This window comes from Schistocerca cancellata, chromosome 6 (genome assembly GCF_023864275.1).
Source record: "Schistocerca cancellata isolate TAMUIC-IGC-003103 chromosome 6, iqSchCanc2.1, whole genome shotgun sequence".
In the NCBI taxonomy this organism is placed as follows: Eukaryota; Metazoa; Arthropoda; class Insecta; order Orthoptera; family Acrididae; genus Schistocerca; species Schistocerca cancellata.
In genome coordinates this window covers 426,292,427-426,308,824 of record NC_064631.1, presented here as the reverse complement: position 1 = coordinate 426,308,824, position 16,398 = coordinate 426,292,427, and the positions used below count along the sequence as shown (strand labels likewise).

The following is a 16,398-nucleotide window of genomic DNA, read 5'->3' as shown; positions in this document are numbered from 1 at the left end:
ATCACCTAATTATGACAACATTTGCATAGCAAATAGAGATTCGTTTGGGCACTTCAATAGTTCTGCAGTATGCTCCTCCCAGTGAAATTTATTATCAAGCTGTAATCAAATAAAATACAAGATGTGTGGCATTGTCACCAATGTGAACACTGTGGATGTGCTGCATGTGAAATAGGTACAAGTTTTCCAAATGTGGTATTCACCATACATGTGTTTGTGAGACACTGATCTGTGCAGAAAGTAGAACTATACTGCACTATTTCAAAAATGTGTTGTTCCTCCTGCACAGGTTGTTGAATTAAATGTTCAGAAGAATAATGACAACTTGAAAGAATGCCTTTTTCACACAATGTGCTCAAAACTCTGGTAAGCACTCTACAATTAGGAACCTGATGTGTTAGAAAGCACTGCCAGCATAGTTCGGCAGCAGAGAGAGTACTACCATCACAGAAGCCATACATATACCCCACATCTGCATACTCTTCATTAGAATAGGTGTGTGGCGTTTCAGGCAGCACATGTATTAACACAGTTAACCAATTCTCTCTGATACACTCTCAATTCCTTGCACTACTTCACTTGGTAACAGTGCCTTTAATGGGTTAGTAAAATGGCAGAAAGACATCCTTGGCAACGACGAAAGCAACAAGGTAGGGTGAGCTAGAATAAAATATCAGAGGTTGGGTGGGACAGACAAACAGGTGAGCACCACTAGCCCAAAAACAGATGTACATTAAAGGTGTTCTTTATTGGAAACCATTCAGAATAGTGCATATGCCCGTGTAAAGTTTTTTTTCCCTTCAAATGAGCATTCCTGTCATATCCCTAAATATTTACCATTCCCCTGGAACACATTGTGTTGTATTTTTCCACCATGTAAATGAAATTTGATCACATTAGAAACTGGCTTAATTCAAAGCAAGTATCTACCCACCATGCACTCCTGTATGCCTAAAAAAACTGAAGACACTGCATGATATGCAGTCAGTGCATTCAATCTTTATCCACATCTAGTATTCTTATGCAATAACAAGCAGTCAGTACAGTCAGTCTTTATTCACATCCATTATCCCTATGCAGTACATAATGAATGCACAGCTCATTGCATCAGACACTATTCTTGGTATGACATTTGTGCAAACAGCTAGAAGGGAGACACGTATCAAAGTAATATTAGGTATACGGAGCTACACATATCGCATCATTATTTACACACATTCTTGCCTCCATTAAAATTATAACTTCTGTGCATCCTCGGTTATCTAATTTTCATCTGTCATGCAAGTAAGAGCCTTCTTTATCTTCACTCGTACTTACACAAAGTGAAAGTTCAAGTTCTTTTAGAAGTCTGTGAACTAAATCTCTATTGTTCAAATTACCTGTCTCACTTCTTTGAAGTGATTCAGTATTATACGGATTCCATTTTTCCAGTCACTCTCAGATGGCTTTTCCCACTGGACTGCACTCTTTATTCTCTCTGGAACTGGAAACAAAAACTGTCATGAAGAAAATTCAATTACCTGTTGTTTTCTCACTGTTTTAATAATATAAGTACATACTCAGTATATCCTGCTCTGGTGGATCTTGCAGTAAATTATCAGTTTTGTTGACAATCATGTGGTCCCCAACACCTGGATTAACCAGTAATACCTTCTTGTCGGCAGCTATTGCAATTAGAGAGAGAGACTGATTTGGACACCAGCTGACACTTCGCACAATTCCACCTGCTGGAATTGTGCGCACACAGCGACCTGTAGATACTTCCCAAACTGAAAAGAAAAAACAGAACCAGAAAACTGTATCCCTCCTGTAACACTTCAGTAGTAAAATAAATACATGCTACAGTTACTTTCTTATCCTTACTTTTCACAGTAAGATCGTCTGAGCCAGAGGCAAGGAACTGCCCTTTGGGTTCCACAGCAATAGTTCGAACCATGTCAGTATGTCCTTTATAAACAAGTGACATAACAGTTGGAAATGGCTGCAAATCTTTAGGACTTGGGAGCTGTGGAACTAATTCTTCAGGTTGAATTGTCAACTGGAGGGAAATAAAACATATATCTATATTAATTTCACTCAACTTCTCTATACGCTGCCTAACTAAAAAGTGAAGCATCCATAAGACATGGTCAGATGAAAATGTAACTTCGTGCACCTCCATACCTTTGGCAGCTATATAAATGATCAAGAGCTGCAATTCTCTGTAAGAGATGAAATAGTTAACAGAGTGTATCAGTGTCATTTTAGTGTTGTTAGCAAGCCTGGCTGAGTATATAAGGGGTGTAAACAGTGTCAGATGTGGAATGCTCAGTGTGAAGGCTTTATGGTGCAGAGTACTTGTGTGAAACATCATTGTCAGCAACTAACAGAGTTTGAAAGGGGCCTCATTACATGTCTCCATTTGGCCTGTTGGTCAAATCGTGCAATGTCCAGGTTGATGGAGCACTGGGAAGATACAGTGACCCAATGTTTCACTGAATGTAAATGTGAGGGCAGGTTTACTACTCATCAAGATTTCAGGCAACCAAGTTTAATCACTAAAGGCAAGGATCTCCATACTGTGCACCAAGCACATCATAAGTCCTTCAAATCTAATATCATGTGTCATTCTGCAACTTGATTGGATACGAGCAGCAGCTGTTCTACGGAATTACCCTCCCATGTGTAGGCTGCCATTAACAGCACAACATGAATAGCTGCATCTGGAGTGGTGTCATGACTGGAAAGCAAGTCGTGTTCCGTTCAGTGATGAATCAGTTCTGCTCTACCCCAGATGACAATTTTTGGCAAGTATGGAGGTGACATGGGACAAGATCCCATTTTTACAGGGTTTTTGAGAGAAACAGCAGAGTTTCTCCAGGTGTCATGGTGTGAGAAGCCACTGGGTACAACTTCAGGTCACAGGTTGTAGGCACAATTTTACACCTAGGACATTCGGTCTCCTCATGTGTTACCTTTTATGTGACAATATCACTGATCAAGTTTTCAACAGGACACTGCTCACGCACACACGGGGTGAGTGTCTATGAACTGTGAACATGACAATGAGACTCTCCCAAGCTGGAAAGATAACCAGATCTGTCATTGACAGAACTTATGGGGACCAGCTTGGACATCAGCTCCGTCCCAGTGCCAGTATCTATGATATCAAATATCAGTGGCAACAGTTGTGAAGCAGCTTGCCTCAGGAGAAGAAATATGGCTTTATGTCACTCTTCCCAGTTGAATTAGCACAAACAAGTTTCTTCCACCCCTTCTCAGAGCTTCACTTTTTTTTTTGCAGGCAAGATGGTTGTTGCACCATTATTTTACACTCAATATTTCTATTAATTCCAATTTTCTTCTTATTCAATCACAATCTATACTACACACTAAAAACAACCAATGAACAACAAATGTGAATGATTCTTTCTGAAATACGGTGCAACTGCTGCAGCCTATCTCCCAAATCAATGTATACAGTCCATACAAAAAATTAATGAAGTAGGAAAGTTCTCACAGAATGTAAATACCTATAACAGACAGTTAAAATAACTGTCGACAACACAGCTGCTACATAATTATTTTATTATTAAAAGTATGCAGTAAAGTAACTCAGGCCTGAATGTTAGTTAAAAAATAAAGGAACTCTATTGAGCATGATCAGGGCTGCCACCAGTTTACCCAAGTGAAATTCCCTGATTTCCAGATAAGTTTTAGCATCTTCCCTTGACAAACTTTGAGATCTGAAAAATACGTCAGGATTTCTGAATTTCTCTCTCATGTGAGGCAAAATCTTAAGTACTAACATCAACATATTTTGTAATGAACTGTTTTTAGATGGAGAAAGCAGGTTAAACGGTTTGTGTGTTTCATTAAGACCACTATCATTATTTTATTTCAATAAAATGAAACACACATGGTGACAAAAATAAACTTTTCCTTTTGCAAGACAGATTTAAAATACCTTCACTATTCTCAGAAACAACCTCAGAAAAAATTAGGCCTCTTGAAAGAAGTGTATAAGACAGGGAAGAGTTGTGTAAACCAACACTATAGGTGACTGGCAACAAAATGTTGGTTCTACTATGTTCTTTATTGTTATTATTACTCACCGTGTTATGTCTATTATTTTACTGATATCAAATGATTTTTCTTTCGAGAAATATATGAGTACATAGTGTCCAAACTGCCAGCAACTGCTACAATTTTCTTCTTCTTATCGTCCATCTTTTTAATAAATAAACTACTTTCAAAGTGTCAAAATGTACTACAATAAATAAAATTTCTATAAAACACTGCACTGTTCAATATACTTGTGGTTAGACAGTCACAATGGCTGAAATTCATCCCCATGGCCTCTGGCCTGCTGAGGAGCAACGCAGTCCTGGGTCCACGGATAAACCACGAAAATTCGCTGCATTATGCCACACAGACAGACCTGGCCTGCGAACAGATTGGTGAGACAAGATTCGATTGGCAGGGCCTGCACATTAGTGGGAAATTACAGGTTTCAGATTGGCAGGCCCAATCCGTTAGAGATACCCACAGAAATGGCCAGCGGTTGTGGCCTGTCACAGAAATCCACTCGTGTGGCCAGCTATTCATGCATCACAGACGCCATGTTGATGAAATAAGACCATAGTGATCAATCCATGTAACAGATAAATTGAACAAATACTTTGGGAATCAATACTAATGAGGATAGGTAGCAACTCACTGTAAAGATGATCGATGAGCCAAAGACAGGCATGTAGAAAAGACCATCATACTCTCAGAATTAAATTTTTGGCCATAGCCTTTGTCGGAAAACAATAGTGTGCAAACACACATTCACAAAATCACTCAGACAACTCACGGACACACGACCGCCGTCTCCAGCTGCTGTGTCAACAATCTCTGAAAATCAGATCCAAACAAACCACACCTCACACCTCCCTGCCTCTCGTCGGCAGCTGCTAGGCTAGCGGCAAATAGTGGTGGCAGCACTGACTGCAAGCTGAGGGGAGCGGTAAGAAGGGCAAAGTATTAGGGATGAGTAGGAAAGCGGCGTACGTACTCAGCTGTGTCCAGCCAGTGGCGGTGAATGACATCTCACTAAACAAACCATTTCATCTACTGAGACAAAAACAAGATTTTTCCAGGTTTTTTTTTTTTTTCCAAATTTCCCTGATACATCTGAAATTCCCTGACATTCCCTGATTTCTAGAACTTGTGGCAACCTTGATGATACTCATTCTTATTGAGTTACAGAGGAACATTACTGCTTAATGTAGATTCCTTCAGTTGGTGCAACTTGCTGCTTTTCATTCTCACAAATCTTTGGAAGAGGTGAAAATCGTGTTGGGTGCCAGGAATGCAGCAAATGATGTACTGACTTAAGACCTTTAGATTCATAGAACCATATTCACCACACCAACTGCCTCAGGTTTTGAACACTGCACATAATTTTAAAGGGTTTCCTGTAAGTAATAACAAAAATAATTACTTAACTTACCCTCATCTTCCTTGCTCGTGGGCACATGTATAAATCCAGACAACGTAAGAACCTCTCTCTAATATATCTACTGTAAGCTGGAACTTCCCTCAATGACCTGTATTTCTGAGGTATGAAGTGAAGTTTCCTCTTCCATGGTGTGGCTTGCAGCTTATTCCACTGTTTTACCTGCCAATAAAGAAAATATCTGTTAAGCAATGTCACCATAAATAATTAAATTTATGTCTGTTGTTGCAAGTTACTTACTAGAACAAGTACTATTCAGTTACTTACTTCTCTTTCATCAAAGAGATATTCTGGTGGAGGATTGTAGGATTCAGCATGCCCAGGCAAATGACGTTTTGGAGCTGGTATATGATCATGAATACGTCTCATGTGTTCAGCTGTATCGTCTGTCTGCCACAACATATAAAATTTTGGATCTTTATCTTTTTCTTTCCTTGGTTTTATCCATCCCATTTTTATAGCATGAACCAATTTAGATACTTTTTCTTTCTCTGATTTACTTGGCAAGAACGATCGTTTGTGTTCTGGAAACTTTCGTAGTGGTGTCTTCATGACTTCTGAGGTAAACCATTCTATCCAAGGCTATTAATAAAATAAATAAACAGTTAAAACATACAACTGTAGCAAGTAAAGTATATTGGGGATAACAGAGTTCCATTATGAAACCAACACAAAACAAATTTCAGCATTACTACAGTTTATTGCAAGGTAAAGCATTACTACAGAAGCATACTCTAAGGCAAAAAGGAGAAAAATCAGTGGGTGGTCATATGTGCCTCTGTGCTTGCTCATCAGCAACTGGCTTGTTAACAACACTGACCATACCTATCCTGTATCATTACGGTGACAAAAAATGGTGTCTTTATGATAAATAAGGAAAAAGAGGAATGGTTGATCCCAAACAAAGCAGTAACTCCCTGAACAACAACCTGCTTGTTATGCATCTGGTATAACAGTGACAGTGTAGTTATTGCAAATTGCTGCCCCAAGGTGTAACCATCACTGCTGACATTTATTGTAAATAAATGTTTTGCAAATGTAATCCACAAACAACTACCACGAAGACTGCATGAAGGATGCTACTCCATGACAATGCCCCTCCGTATTCTGCTAGACTGGCAAAAAACACTATACAGGTGTTCAGCTTGGACGTCATTCCACACCCAACTTATTCACATGAACTTGGGCCCCCAGATTTTCACCTTTTCTGTTCTCTGTCAAACAACCTTCAAGGAACTTCCTCTCCAGATGAAAATGTGCTCCAAATGTGGCTCCATGAGTTCTTCACCTCAAAATCACGTGGTTGCTACACCCGTGGAATCTAAAAGTTACCGCACCATCAGCAGCAGGCTGTTGTAATTAGTGAAGGAGAATACATTATTAATGGCTAAAGTCTCTACCATGTGTATCTGTTGTGTTTATTAAACTTACGGAAAAATGCTATGAACTTACGCTCCAACACAATAACATGCTGTTGTGCTATTGGCATGCTGTGATGCTGATGGGTTATTTACTTTAATCAGGGTAGGCTATGCTGATCAAGGAATTTTCATGCTTCAGCAGTATAAGCACTAGATAACACATTGGCAGGCATTGATATTCCATTCCCATCGGGTTTAACGTATGATGGTAGTTATAGCCTGTTTTCTCACTATTTTTCATCAGATGAAGCATCCCCCTCACCAAACTATTTAATAAGAACATCCCCCAAGAAAGATTTACATATGTGAAAAGAATTTTTAGCTACTACTTAGGCAGAGGAAGAAAAACCATGAATGTGCATTTGGAATGGTTTCAGGAAAGGTTCAAGTTTTAAAAGGTCCAGGATGTAGAAGGAATCCCGCAAGAGTGAATGATGATATCAAAGCCATAGTTCAGTTCTCCACAATTATATACACAATTAAGAAGATTCTAATACACACAGACAAGCTTTTAAGAAAATCAGGAAACCATTAATGATAGTGCAATATTATAACACCTACAGGTCACAATTTGTACTTTTTCACTAGCAGATTTATTAAGAAAATGTGCAGCGAAATTATTTTATAATCCCATATGCATCTCTTCCTTGGGAGTGGAACTACTCCACTTCTATGTTCATTTCATGTTGGCTGCAATTAAATTACGTAAATGAAAACAAAATAAATTCTTTACTTTAATGTGTTGACAATTACTTCTAATTTGAAAATCCTGGTATCATTAGATTTATATATACAGAAATGTGGTGATGGTGATATGTGCTCTACAAATCATTTGTACGTGAACACTACTGTGTTCACACATATCGTAGATTTGTGGATTTTGTCATTTTATCATTATTTTCATTGTTGGTGTGTACATGACAGTATAATTTTACAGAATGAGCAGAAAATCCTAAGAAATTTTGGTCTTATGTCAAAGCGGTAGGTGGATCAAAACAAAATGTCCAGACACTCTGTGACCAAAATGGTACTGAAACAGAGGATGACAGACTAAAGGCCGAAATACTAAATGTCTTTTTCCAAAGTTGTTTCACAGAGGAAGATTACACTGTAGTTCCTTCTCTAGATTGTCGCACAGATGACAAAATGGTAGATATCGAAATAGACGACAGAGGGATAGAGAAACAATTAAAATCGCTCAAAAGAGGAAAGGCCTCTGGACCTGATGGGATACCAGTTCAATTTTACACAGAGTACGCGAAGGAACTTGCCCCCCTTCTTGCAGCGGTGTACCGTAGGTCTCTAGAAGAGCGTAGCGTTCCAAAGGATTGGAAAAGGGCACAGGTCATCCCCGTTTTCAAGAAGGGACGTCGAACAGATGTGCAGAACTATAGACCTATATCTCTAACGTCGATCAGTTGTAGAATTTTGGAACACGTATTGTGTTCGAGTATAATGACTTTTCTGGAGACTAGAAATCTACTCTGTAGGAATCAGCATGGGTTTCGAAAAAGACGGTCATGTGAAACCCAGCTCGCGCTATTTGTCCACGAGACTCAGAGGGCCATAGACTCGGGTTCACAGGTAGATGCCGTGTTTCTTGACTTCCGCAAGGCGTTCGATACAGTTCCCCACAGTCGTTTATTGAACAAAGTAAGAGCATATGGACTATCAGACCAATTGTGTGATTGGATTGAGGAGTTCCTAGATAACAGAACGCAGCATGTTATTCTCAATGGAGAGAAGTCTTCCGAAGTAAGAGTAATTTCAGGTGTGCCGCAGGGGAGTGTCATAGGACCGTTGCTATTCACAATATACATAAATGACCTGGTGGATGACATCGGAAGTTCACTGAGGCTTTTTGCAGATGATGCTGTGGTGTATCGAGAGGTTGTAACAATGGAAAATTGTACTGAAATGCAGGAGGATCTGCAGCGAATTGACGCATGGTGCAGGGAATGGCAACTGAATCTCAATGTAGACAAGTGTAATGTGCTGCGAATACACAGAAAGATAGATCCTTTATCATTTAGCTACAAAATAGCAGGTCAGCAACTGGAAGCAGTTAATACCATAAATTATCTGGGAGTACGCATTAGGAGTGATTTAAAATGGAATGATCATATAATGTTGATTGCCGGTAAAGCAGATGCCAGACTGAGATTCATTGGAAGAATCCTAAGGAAATGCAATCCGAAAACAAAGGAAGTAGGTTACAGTACGCTTGTTCGCCCACTGCTTGAATACTGCTCAGCAGTGTGGGATCCGTACCAGATAGCGTTGATACAAGACATAGAGAAGATCCAGCGGAGAGCAGCGCGCTTCATTACAGGATCATTTAGTAATCGCGAAAGCGTTACGGAGATGATAGATAAACTCCAGTGGAAGACTCTGCAGGAGAGACGCTCAGTAGCTCGGTACGGGCTTTTGTCAAAGTTTCGAGAACATACCTTCACCGAAGAGTCAAGCAGTATATTGCTCCCTCCTACGTATATCTCGCGAAGAGACCATGAGAATAAAATCAGAGAGATTAGAGCCCACACAGAGGCATACCGACAATCCTTCTTTCCACGAACAATACGAGACTGGAATAGAAGGGAGAACCGATAGAGGTACTGAAGGTACCCTCCGCCACACACCGTCAGGTGGCTTGCGGAGTATGGATGTAGATGTAGATGTAGATCCTGATAGTCTCTCTGTGTGGCTTACATTTTTCGTACATTTGCTCTATTAATGCACCAGTGTCGTCGTAACTGCCGTCTGCTTCACGTCTGCTGTGCAGCGAGCTACCTTAATTTAAGTATTAACTGTATTTTTCTTACATGTCACTTCTTCTTCCGTGTGTTTTTGCTTTTAGGAAGCTTTAATTGTCGAGCGCTAGTAATAGTGTTCCATAGATTTCATGTTTGTTTTGAATAGTCAGAGAGAGTCCCTTTAGTCAGCCATAGTGCCAGTAGTGCTAGTGTTTGTTTTCAATACAGTCCAGAGATAGGTAGTGCTATTTTCATTTTTTTCTGCAAGAAGTGGCTAGCAACCACAGTTTAGTCAACAATCAGCCGCCTTTAGTGAATTAGCAGTCTAGTTAAAAGTTGATTAACTCTCTACAGTAAATTGATTTCTTAGGATGGATAGGATGTGTGACTGCTGTGTATGGATGCAGGAGGAGCTGGCCACTGTTCGTGAACAGCTGAACATGTTGATGGCCGCAGTCTGCCGTCTTCAGGCTGCTGCCTCGGATTGTAGCGGCAGTGGGGAGTCTGGTGCGTCACATGGTACACCCCAGGGTTTACATGCTTCACCCATTGTCCCTGCTGTCGAGACATCTTCGCGGGTACCGGTCGCGGTTGGGCCACCCTCTCCCCAAGGGGTGTGGCAGTTTCAGCGGCGTTCGCGGCGCACGAGGCGGAGGGTAAATGTGGAGGCTGGCCGTGTGGCACCGCCCGCTCTGCCTGTGAGTGGACATGTGGCCGCTCCTTCATCAAGGTCCGAGCAGTCACACGGGGGAGGGGGGGGGGGGGGGCTTTATTAGTTATTGGGAGCTCCAACGTTAGGCGGGTGATGGAGCCCCTTAGGGAAATAGCGGAAAGGTCGGGGAAGAAGGCCAGTGTTCACTCTGTCTGCTTGCCGGGGGGTCTCATCCGAGATGTGGAGGAGGCCCTGCCGGCGGCGATAGAGAGCACTGGGTGCACCCGACTGCAAACTGTTGCTCGTGTCGGCACCAATGACTCCTGCCGTCTGGGTTCAGAGGACATCCTCAGTTCGTAAAGGCAGTTGGCGGAATTGGTGAAGGCGGAAAGCCTCGCTCGCGGGGTGGAATCAGAGCTAACTATTTGTAGTATCGTTCCCAGAACCGATCGTGGTCCTCTGGTTTGAAGCTGAGTGGAAGGCTTAAACCAGAGGCTCAGACGATTCTGCGGAGATCTGGAGTGCAAATTTCTCTACCTCCGCTATCGGGTGGAGAAATGTAGGGTCCCCCTGAATAGGTCAGGCGTGCACTACACGCCGGAAGTGGCTACAAGGGTAGCGGAGTACGTGTGGAGTGCACATGTGGGTTTTTTAGGTTAGAGAATTCCCTCCCTAGGCCCGACAAGATGCCTCCTGAGACGCGGCAAGGTAGGAGTAGGCAAAATGCAACAGGGAATAACAATATTAATGTGCTAATAGTAAACTGCAGGAGCGTACTAGGGACAGAAAGTTGGCTGAAACCAGACGTAAACAGTAATGAAATCCTAAACTCAGATTGGAATGTATACCGCAGAGACAGGCTGGACAGTGAAGGGGGAGGCGTGTTTATAGCGATAAGAAGTGCAATAGTACCGAAGAAAATTGACGGAGATCCAAAATGTGAAATAATTTGGGTGAAGGTCACGGTTAAAGCAGGCTCAGACATGGTAATTGGATGTCTCTACAGGCCCCCTGGCTCATCAGCTGTTGTGGCTGAGCACCTGAAGGATAATTTGGAAAATATTTCGAGTAGATTTCCCCACCATGTTATAGTTCTGGGCGGAGATTTTAATTTGCCGGACATAGACTGGGAGACTCAAACTTTCGTAATGGGTGGCAGGGACAAAGAATCCAGTGAAATTTTTTTAAGTGCTTTATCTGAAAACTACCTTTAGCAGTTAAACAGAGAACCGATTCGTGGCGATAACATATTAGACTTTCTGGTGACAAATAGACCCGAACTATTTGAAACAGTTAACGCTGAACAGGAAATCAGCGATCATAAAGTGGTTACTGCATCGATGATTTCAGCCGTAAATAGAAATATTAAAACAGGTAGGAAGATTTTTCTGTTTAGCAAAAGTGACAAAAAGCAGATCACAGAGTACCCGACAGCTCAACACAAAAGTTTTGTCTCAAGTACAGATAGTGTTGAGGATCAGTGGACAAAGTTCAAAACCATCATACAATACACGTTAGATGAGTATGTGCCAAGCAAGATCGTAAGAGATGGAAAAGAGCCTCCGTGGTACAACAACCGAGTTAGGAAACTGCTGCGGAAGCAAAGGGAACTTAACAGCAAACATAAACATAGCCAAACCCTTGCAGACAAACAAAAATTACACAAAGCGAAATGTAGTGTGAGGAGGGCTATGCGAGAAGCGTTCAATGAATTCGAAAGTAAAGTTCTATGTACTGACTTGGCAGAAAATCCTAAGAAATTTTGGTCTTATGTCAAAGCAGTAGGTGGATCAAAACAAAATGTCCAGACACTGTGACCAAAATGGTACTGAAACAGAGGATGACAGACTAAAGGCCGAAATACTAAATGTCTTTTTCCAAAGCTGTTTCACAGAGGAAGACTGCACTGTAGTTCCTTCTCTAGATTGTCGAACAGATGACAAAATGGTAGATATCGAAATAGACGACAGAGGGATAGAGAAACAATTAAAATCGCTCAAAAGCGGAAAGGCTGCTGGACCTGATGGGATACCAGTTCAATTTTACACAGAGTACGCGAAGGAACTTGCCCCCCTTCTTGCAGCGGTGTACCGTAGGTCTCTAGAAAAGCGTAGCGTTCCAAAGGATTGGAAAAGGGCACAGGTCATCCCCGTTTTCAAGAAGGGACGTTGAACAGATGTACAGAACTATAGACCTATATCTCTAACGTCGATCAGTTGTAGAATTTTGGAACACGTATTATGCTATAGTATAATGACTTTTCTGGAGACTAGAAATCTACTCTGTAGGAATCTGCATGGGTTTCGAAAAAGACGGTCGTGTGAAACCCAGCTCGCGCTATTCGTCCACGAGACTCAGAGGGCCATAGACACGGGTTCACAGGTAGATGCCATGTTTCTTGACTTCCGCAAGGCGTTCGATACAGTTCCCCACAGTCGTTTAATGAACAAAGTAAGAGCATATGGACTGTCAGACCAATTGTGTGATTGGATTGAAGAGTTCCTAGATAACAGAATGCAGCATCTCATTGTCAATGGAGAGAAGTCTTCCGAAGTAAGAGTGATTTCAGGTGTGCCGCAGGGGTGTGTCGTAGGACCGTTGCTATTCACAATATACATAAATGACCTTGTGGATGACATCGGAAGTTCACTGAGGCTTTTTGCGGATGATGCTGTGGTGTATCGAGAGGTTGTAACAATGGAAAATTGTACTGAAATGCAGGAGGATCTGCAGCTAATTGACACATGGTGCAGGGAATGGCAACTGAATCTCAATGGAGACAAGTGTAATGTGCTGCGAATACATAGAAAGATAGTTCCCTTATCATTTAGCTACAATATAGCAGGTCAGTAACTGGAAGCAGTTAATTTCATAAATTATCTGGGAGTACACATTAGGAGTGATTTAAAATGGAATGATCGTAAAAAGTTGATCGTCGGTAAAGCAGATGCCGGACAGAGATCCATTGGAAGAATCCTAAGGAAATGCAATCTGAAAACAAAGGAAGTAGGTTACAGTACGCTTGTTCGCCCACTGCATGAATACTGCTCAGCAGTGTGGGATCCATACCAGATAGGGTTGATAGAAGAGATAGAGAAGATCCAACGGAGAGAGCGCGCTTCGTTACAGGATCATTTAGTAATCGCGAAAGCGTTACGGAGCTGATAGATAAACTCCAGTGGAAGACTCTGCAGGAGAGACGCTCAGTAGCTCGGTACAGGCTTTTGTTAAAGTTTCGAGAACATACCTTCAGCGAAGAGTCAAGCAGTATATTGCTCCCTCCTACGTATATCTCGCGAAGAGACCATGAGGATAAAATCAGAGAGAAAATCAGAAGCATACCGACAATCCTCCTTTCCACGAACAATATGAGACCGGAATAGAAGGGAGAACCGATAGAGGTACTCAGGGTACCCTCCGCTACACACCGTCAAGTGGCTTGCGGAGTATGGATGTAGATGTCGATGTAATTTAATTTTAAAAATGACTGTGCAGTACGCTACATACCTGTCATATGAACTTTTCTCCTCACTTCACACCACGCTTCCTCTATCAAATCCTTTCTACAGTAACCTGGGAGCTAGCAGTTTTATAATATGGGATGTTTTTTCACTTCCCGTACATAGCTAATGTTCACGACCTGCCCATTCATTTTCAAACTAAACGACTGAGAGCTGTGTTCAAGGACACGATACCTCTCAGACTGTTTGGCAACATGGATACCTAGTCACGTTGTAATGCACTGCAAATGATTTACTGGTGGGTCTATCGGAAATTGAAGTGCCCTATTTAACTACACAGGAAGTGATTCACAAGCAATCCGTTACCAACGTGTGTTGTCAGGGGTTTAATTTGAGTCACTCTATGTGCAGAGTACCTACTTCAGTTGACAAGTGGTTACCTGTGTGACAATGATGGGAAGTGATTGGTGCGTAAGCTATGGAATTGGGTGAGGGGAAGGGGCTATGTAATGAGCTGTACCAAGCATAAGAATTTAAGACTACATTGTATTCAGTTACAAAGATCATTGGTATGTAATACATTTGTGAATACAAATTAATACAATATATATGTAAACTGATATTTCACCAGTGTCAGTGTTTTGTACTGGAGCGAAACAACAGTTATGCAATCATTCGGGGCAATTATACAATCATTCAGGGCAATTATACAATCATTCAGGGGTTGTCCCAACTGGGGACAAACACCAGTGTAATGAAATCTTCCCAGGCTTCTATTTAGGTGGCTGTGTTGAAATTCTGATGTTTAAATGAGTGTCACTCTCATCATCTTCTGGTGAAGTTTTGGAATTACATGTGATATAAAGAAGGGGAGACTCCCTCACCTCTCACCCTGACCTTCCCCCTAGTAAGGGGGATCATGCTCCACCGGGGTATTTCCCATTTTGTAAATGAAACCTGTGTTATGTGGGGACATGACAGAGGGACCCTGAATGAGTTCCTAGACCACTTGAACATCCTCAGTCAAAATATAAAGTTCATGATGGGCCTATAACAGAATGGAAGTCTTACATTTTTAGACAATATAATAATAAAAATAAAGAATAAAAAACAGTTTTTTACAACATACAGTCTAGAGAAAGAAGTCCTACACAGATCTGTACCTACATGTAACAAGCAGTCATCACCCAGTGCAGTGGTACATTGTTCTACAACTCTAGTTCACAGGGCACATGCCACTTGTGACAAAGACAGCCTCTCAGAAGAGCTGAAAACCCTGAAGACGTGTTTTGCCAAAATTGTACAGCAAAATTCAGATTAGATAGGGTAAAATAATGTGAGTTATACAAACACCTGCAAACAAGAGGTAGAGAAAGAGAAGCTCACCTCTATCCACCATACTGAGTGTCTTTTACCCAAAATTGCAAGAATCCTTGGGGGACATCATCAGAGCCACCTTTTGACCACCACAAACAAACAAAATCAAACAATGTAATCTCCAGGTAGGAATATCAACAACGTAGGAAAATACAGATTGCTACTTACCATAAAGAAGACACATTAAGTTGCAGACAGGCACAATTAAAAGACACTTGCATAAAGCTTTCAGTCATGACCTTCATTAGTAAAAGACACACACACACACACACACACACACACACACACAAGCAAGAATATCTTATGCACATATGATTGCCAGTTCTAGCATCTCAGGCCGGAATGCTTGCTTGTGTGTACGAACAGTGTGTCTCTCTCTTCTACTGATGAAGGCTGTAGCCAAAACCTTTATGTAAGTGCCTTTTAATTGTGCATGTCTGCAACTTAACGGTCTTCTTTATGGTAAGTAGCAAGCTGTCTTTTCCTACATTGTTCACCATGTAGGTATGCCTGACTTGGTGAAGGACAAACATAACTGCAATTACCCGGCGTGCACAGCATTCCTTGTGAGTGTGGTCTCTAGAACCTCAGGCAAACATAGCAGTGTATCATGTGAAACACACAAGATATGTACGTCTGGAGTATAGAGAGAAGTCAGTGGTGGCAGAAAACAGCCTCAATGAAGGATATATGTTTGGATAAGAGAGAATAAAAATGTTGTGTAGGGCTACTGGGCTTGTAGGAGAGCATTATTGAAGAATCAGTTGTGATCAGGCTCCATGACAATCTCCTCAACAAAGACAAGGGCTAAGTTCAGCATGAAAACATTCATTAACAGCTATACACAGAGACTGACCTCAGCAGCTGATGCTTAGTAAAACCCTGGGCAATTGATGCCCATATAATCTCAACGTTTCGCCAGAAGATGAAAGTGACATCCATTGAAACAGCACGGAATATTAAGGAGCCACCTGGATGGAAGCCCGAGAGGGCTTCGCTGGTAAGTGTAGGCAGTCCCCTATGCAGAAATAAGAATATGGGAGCAGATGCAGGAATCCTACATCGTCGTTCTAGGCGATGTTTTATGGACATGGTTTGCCATTGCCTTCCTCTGACCTGTTATGAAGTATCAAGTGTGTACCTCTGTCATATGCGCAATTGTAATGACTCCTTGTACAGTGTAGTGTTTGGTGCGTGTTAATGATGACGGGAGACAGTGAAACCCTATGCTGGCATATTGTCTCCTCCTCTT

At 41.5% G+C, this 16,398-nt stretch overlaps 1 protein-coding gene across 1 annotated transcript in view; it reads right to left on the bottom strand.

The window, feature by feature from the left end:
• Positions 1-16,398, bottom strand: part of LOC126191254 (ribosome biogenesis protein BOP1 homolog) — a 95,653-nt gene that overhangs the window by 51,321 nt on the left and 27,934 nt on the right. Inside the window, exons 5-9 of the mRNA XM_049932064.1 lie at positions 5,750-6,064; positions 5,477-5,644; positions 1,864-2,038; positions 1,560-1,769; positions 1,380-1,483 (exon numbers count right to left, since the gene is read on the bottom strand). Of these exons, the coding sequence (XP_049788021.1) occupies positions 1,380-1,483; positions 1,560-1,769; positions 1,864-2,038; positions 5,477-5,644; positions 5,750-6,064 (972 nt within the window). The remainder of the gene's footprint in view (positions 1-1,379; positions 1,484-1,559; positions 1,770-1,863; positions 2,039-5,476; positions 5,645-5,749; positions 6,065-16,398) is intronic.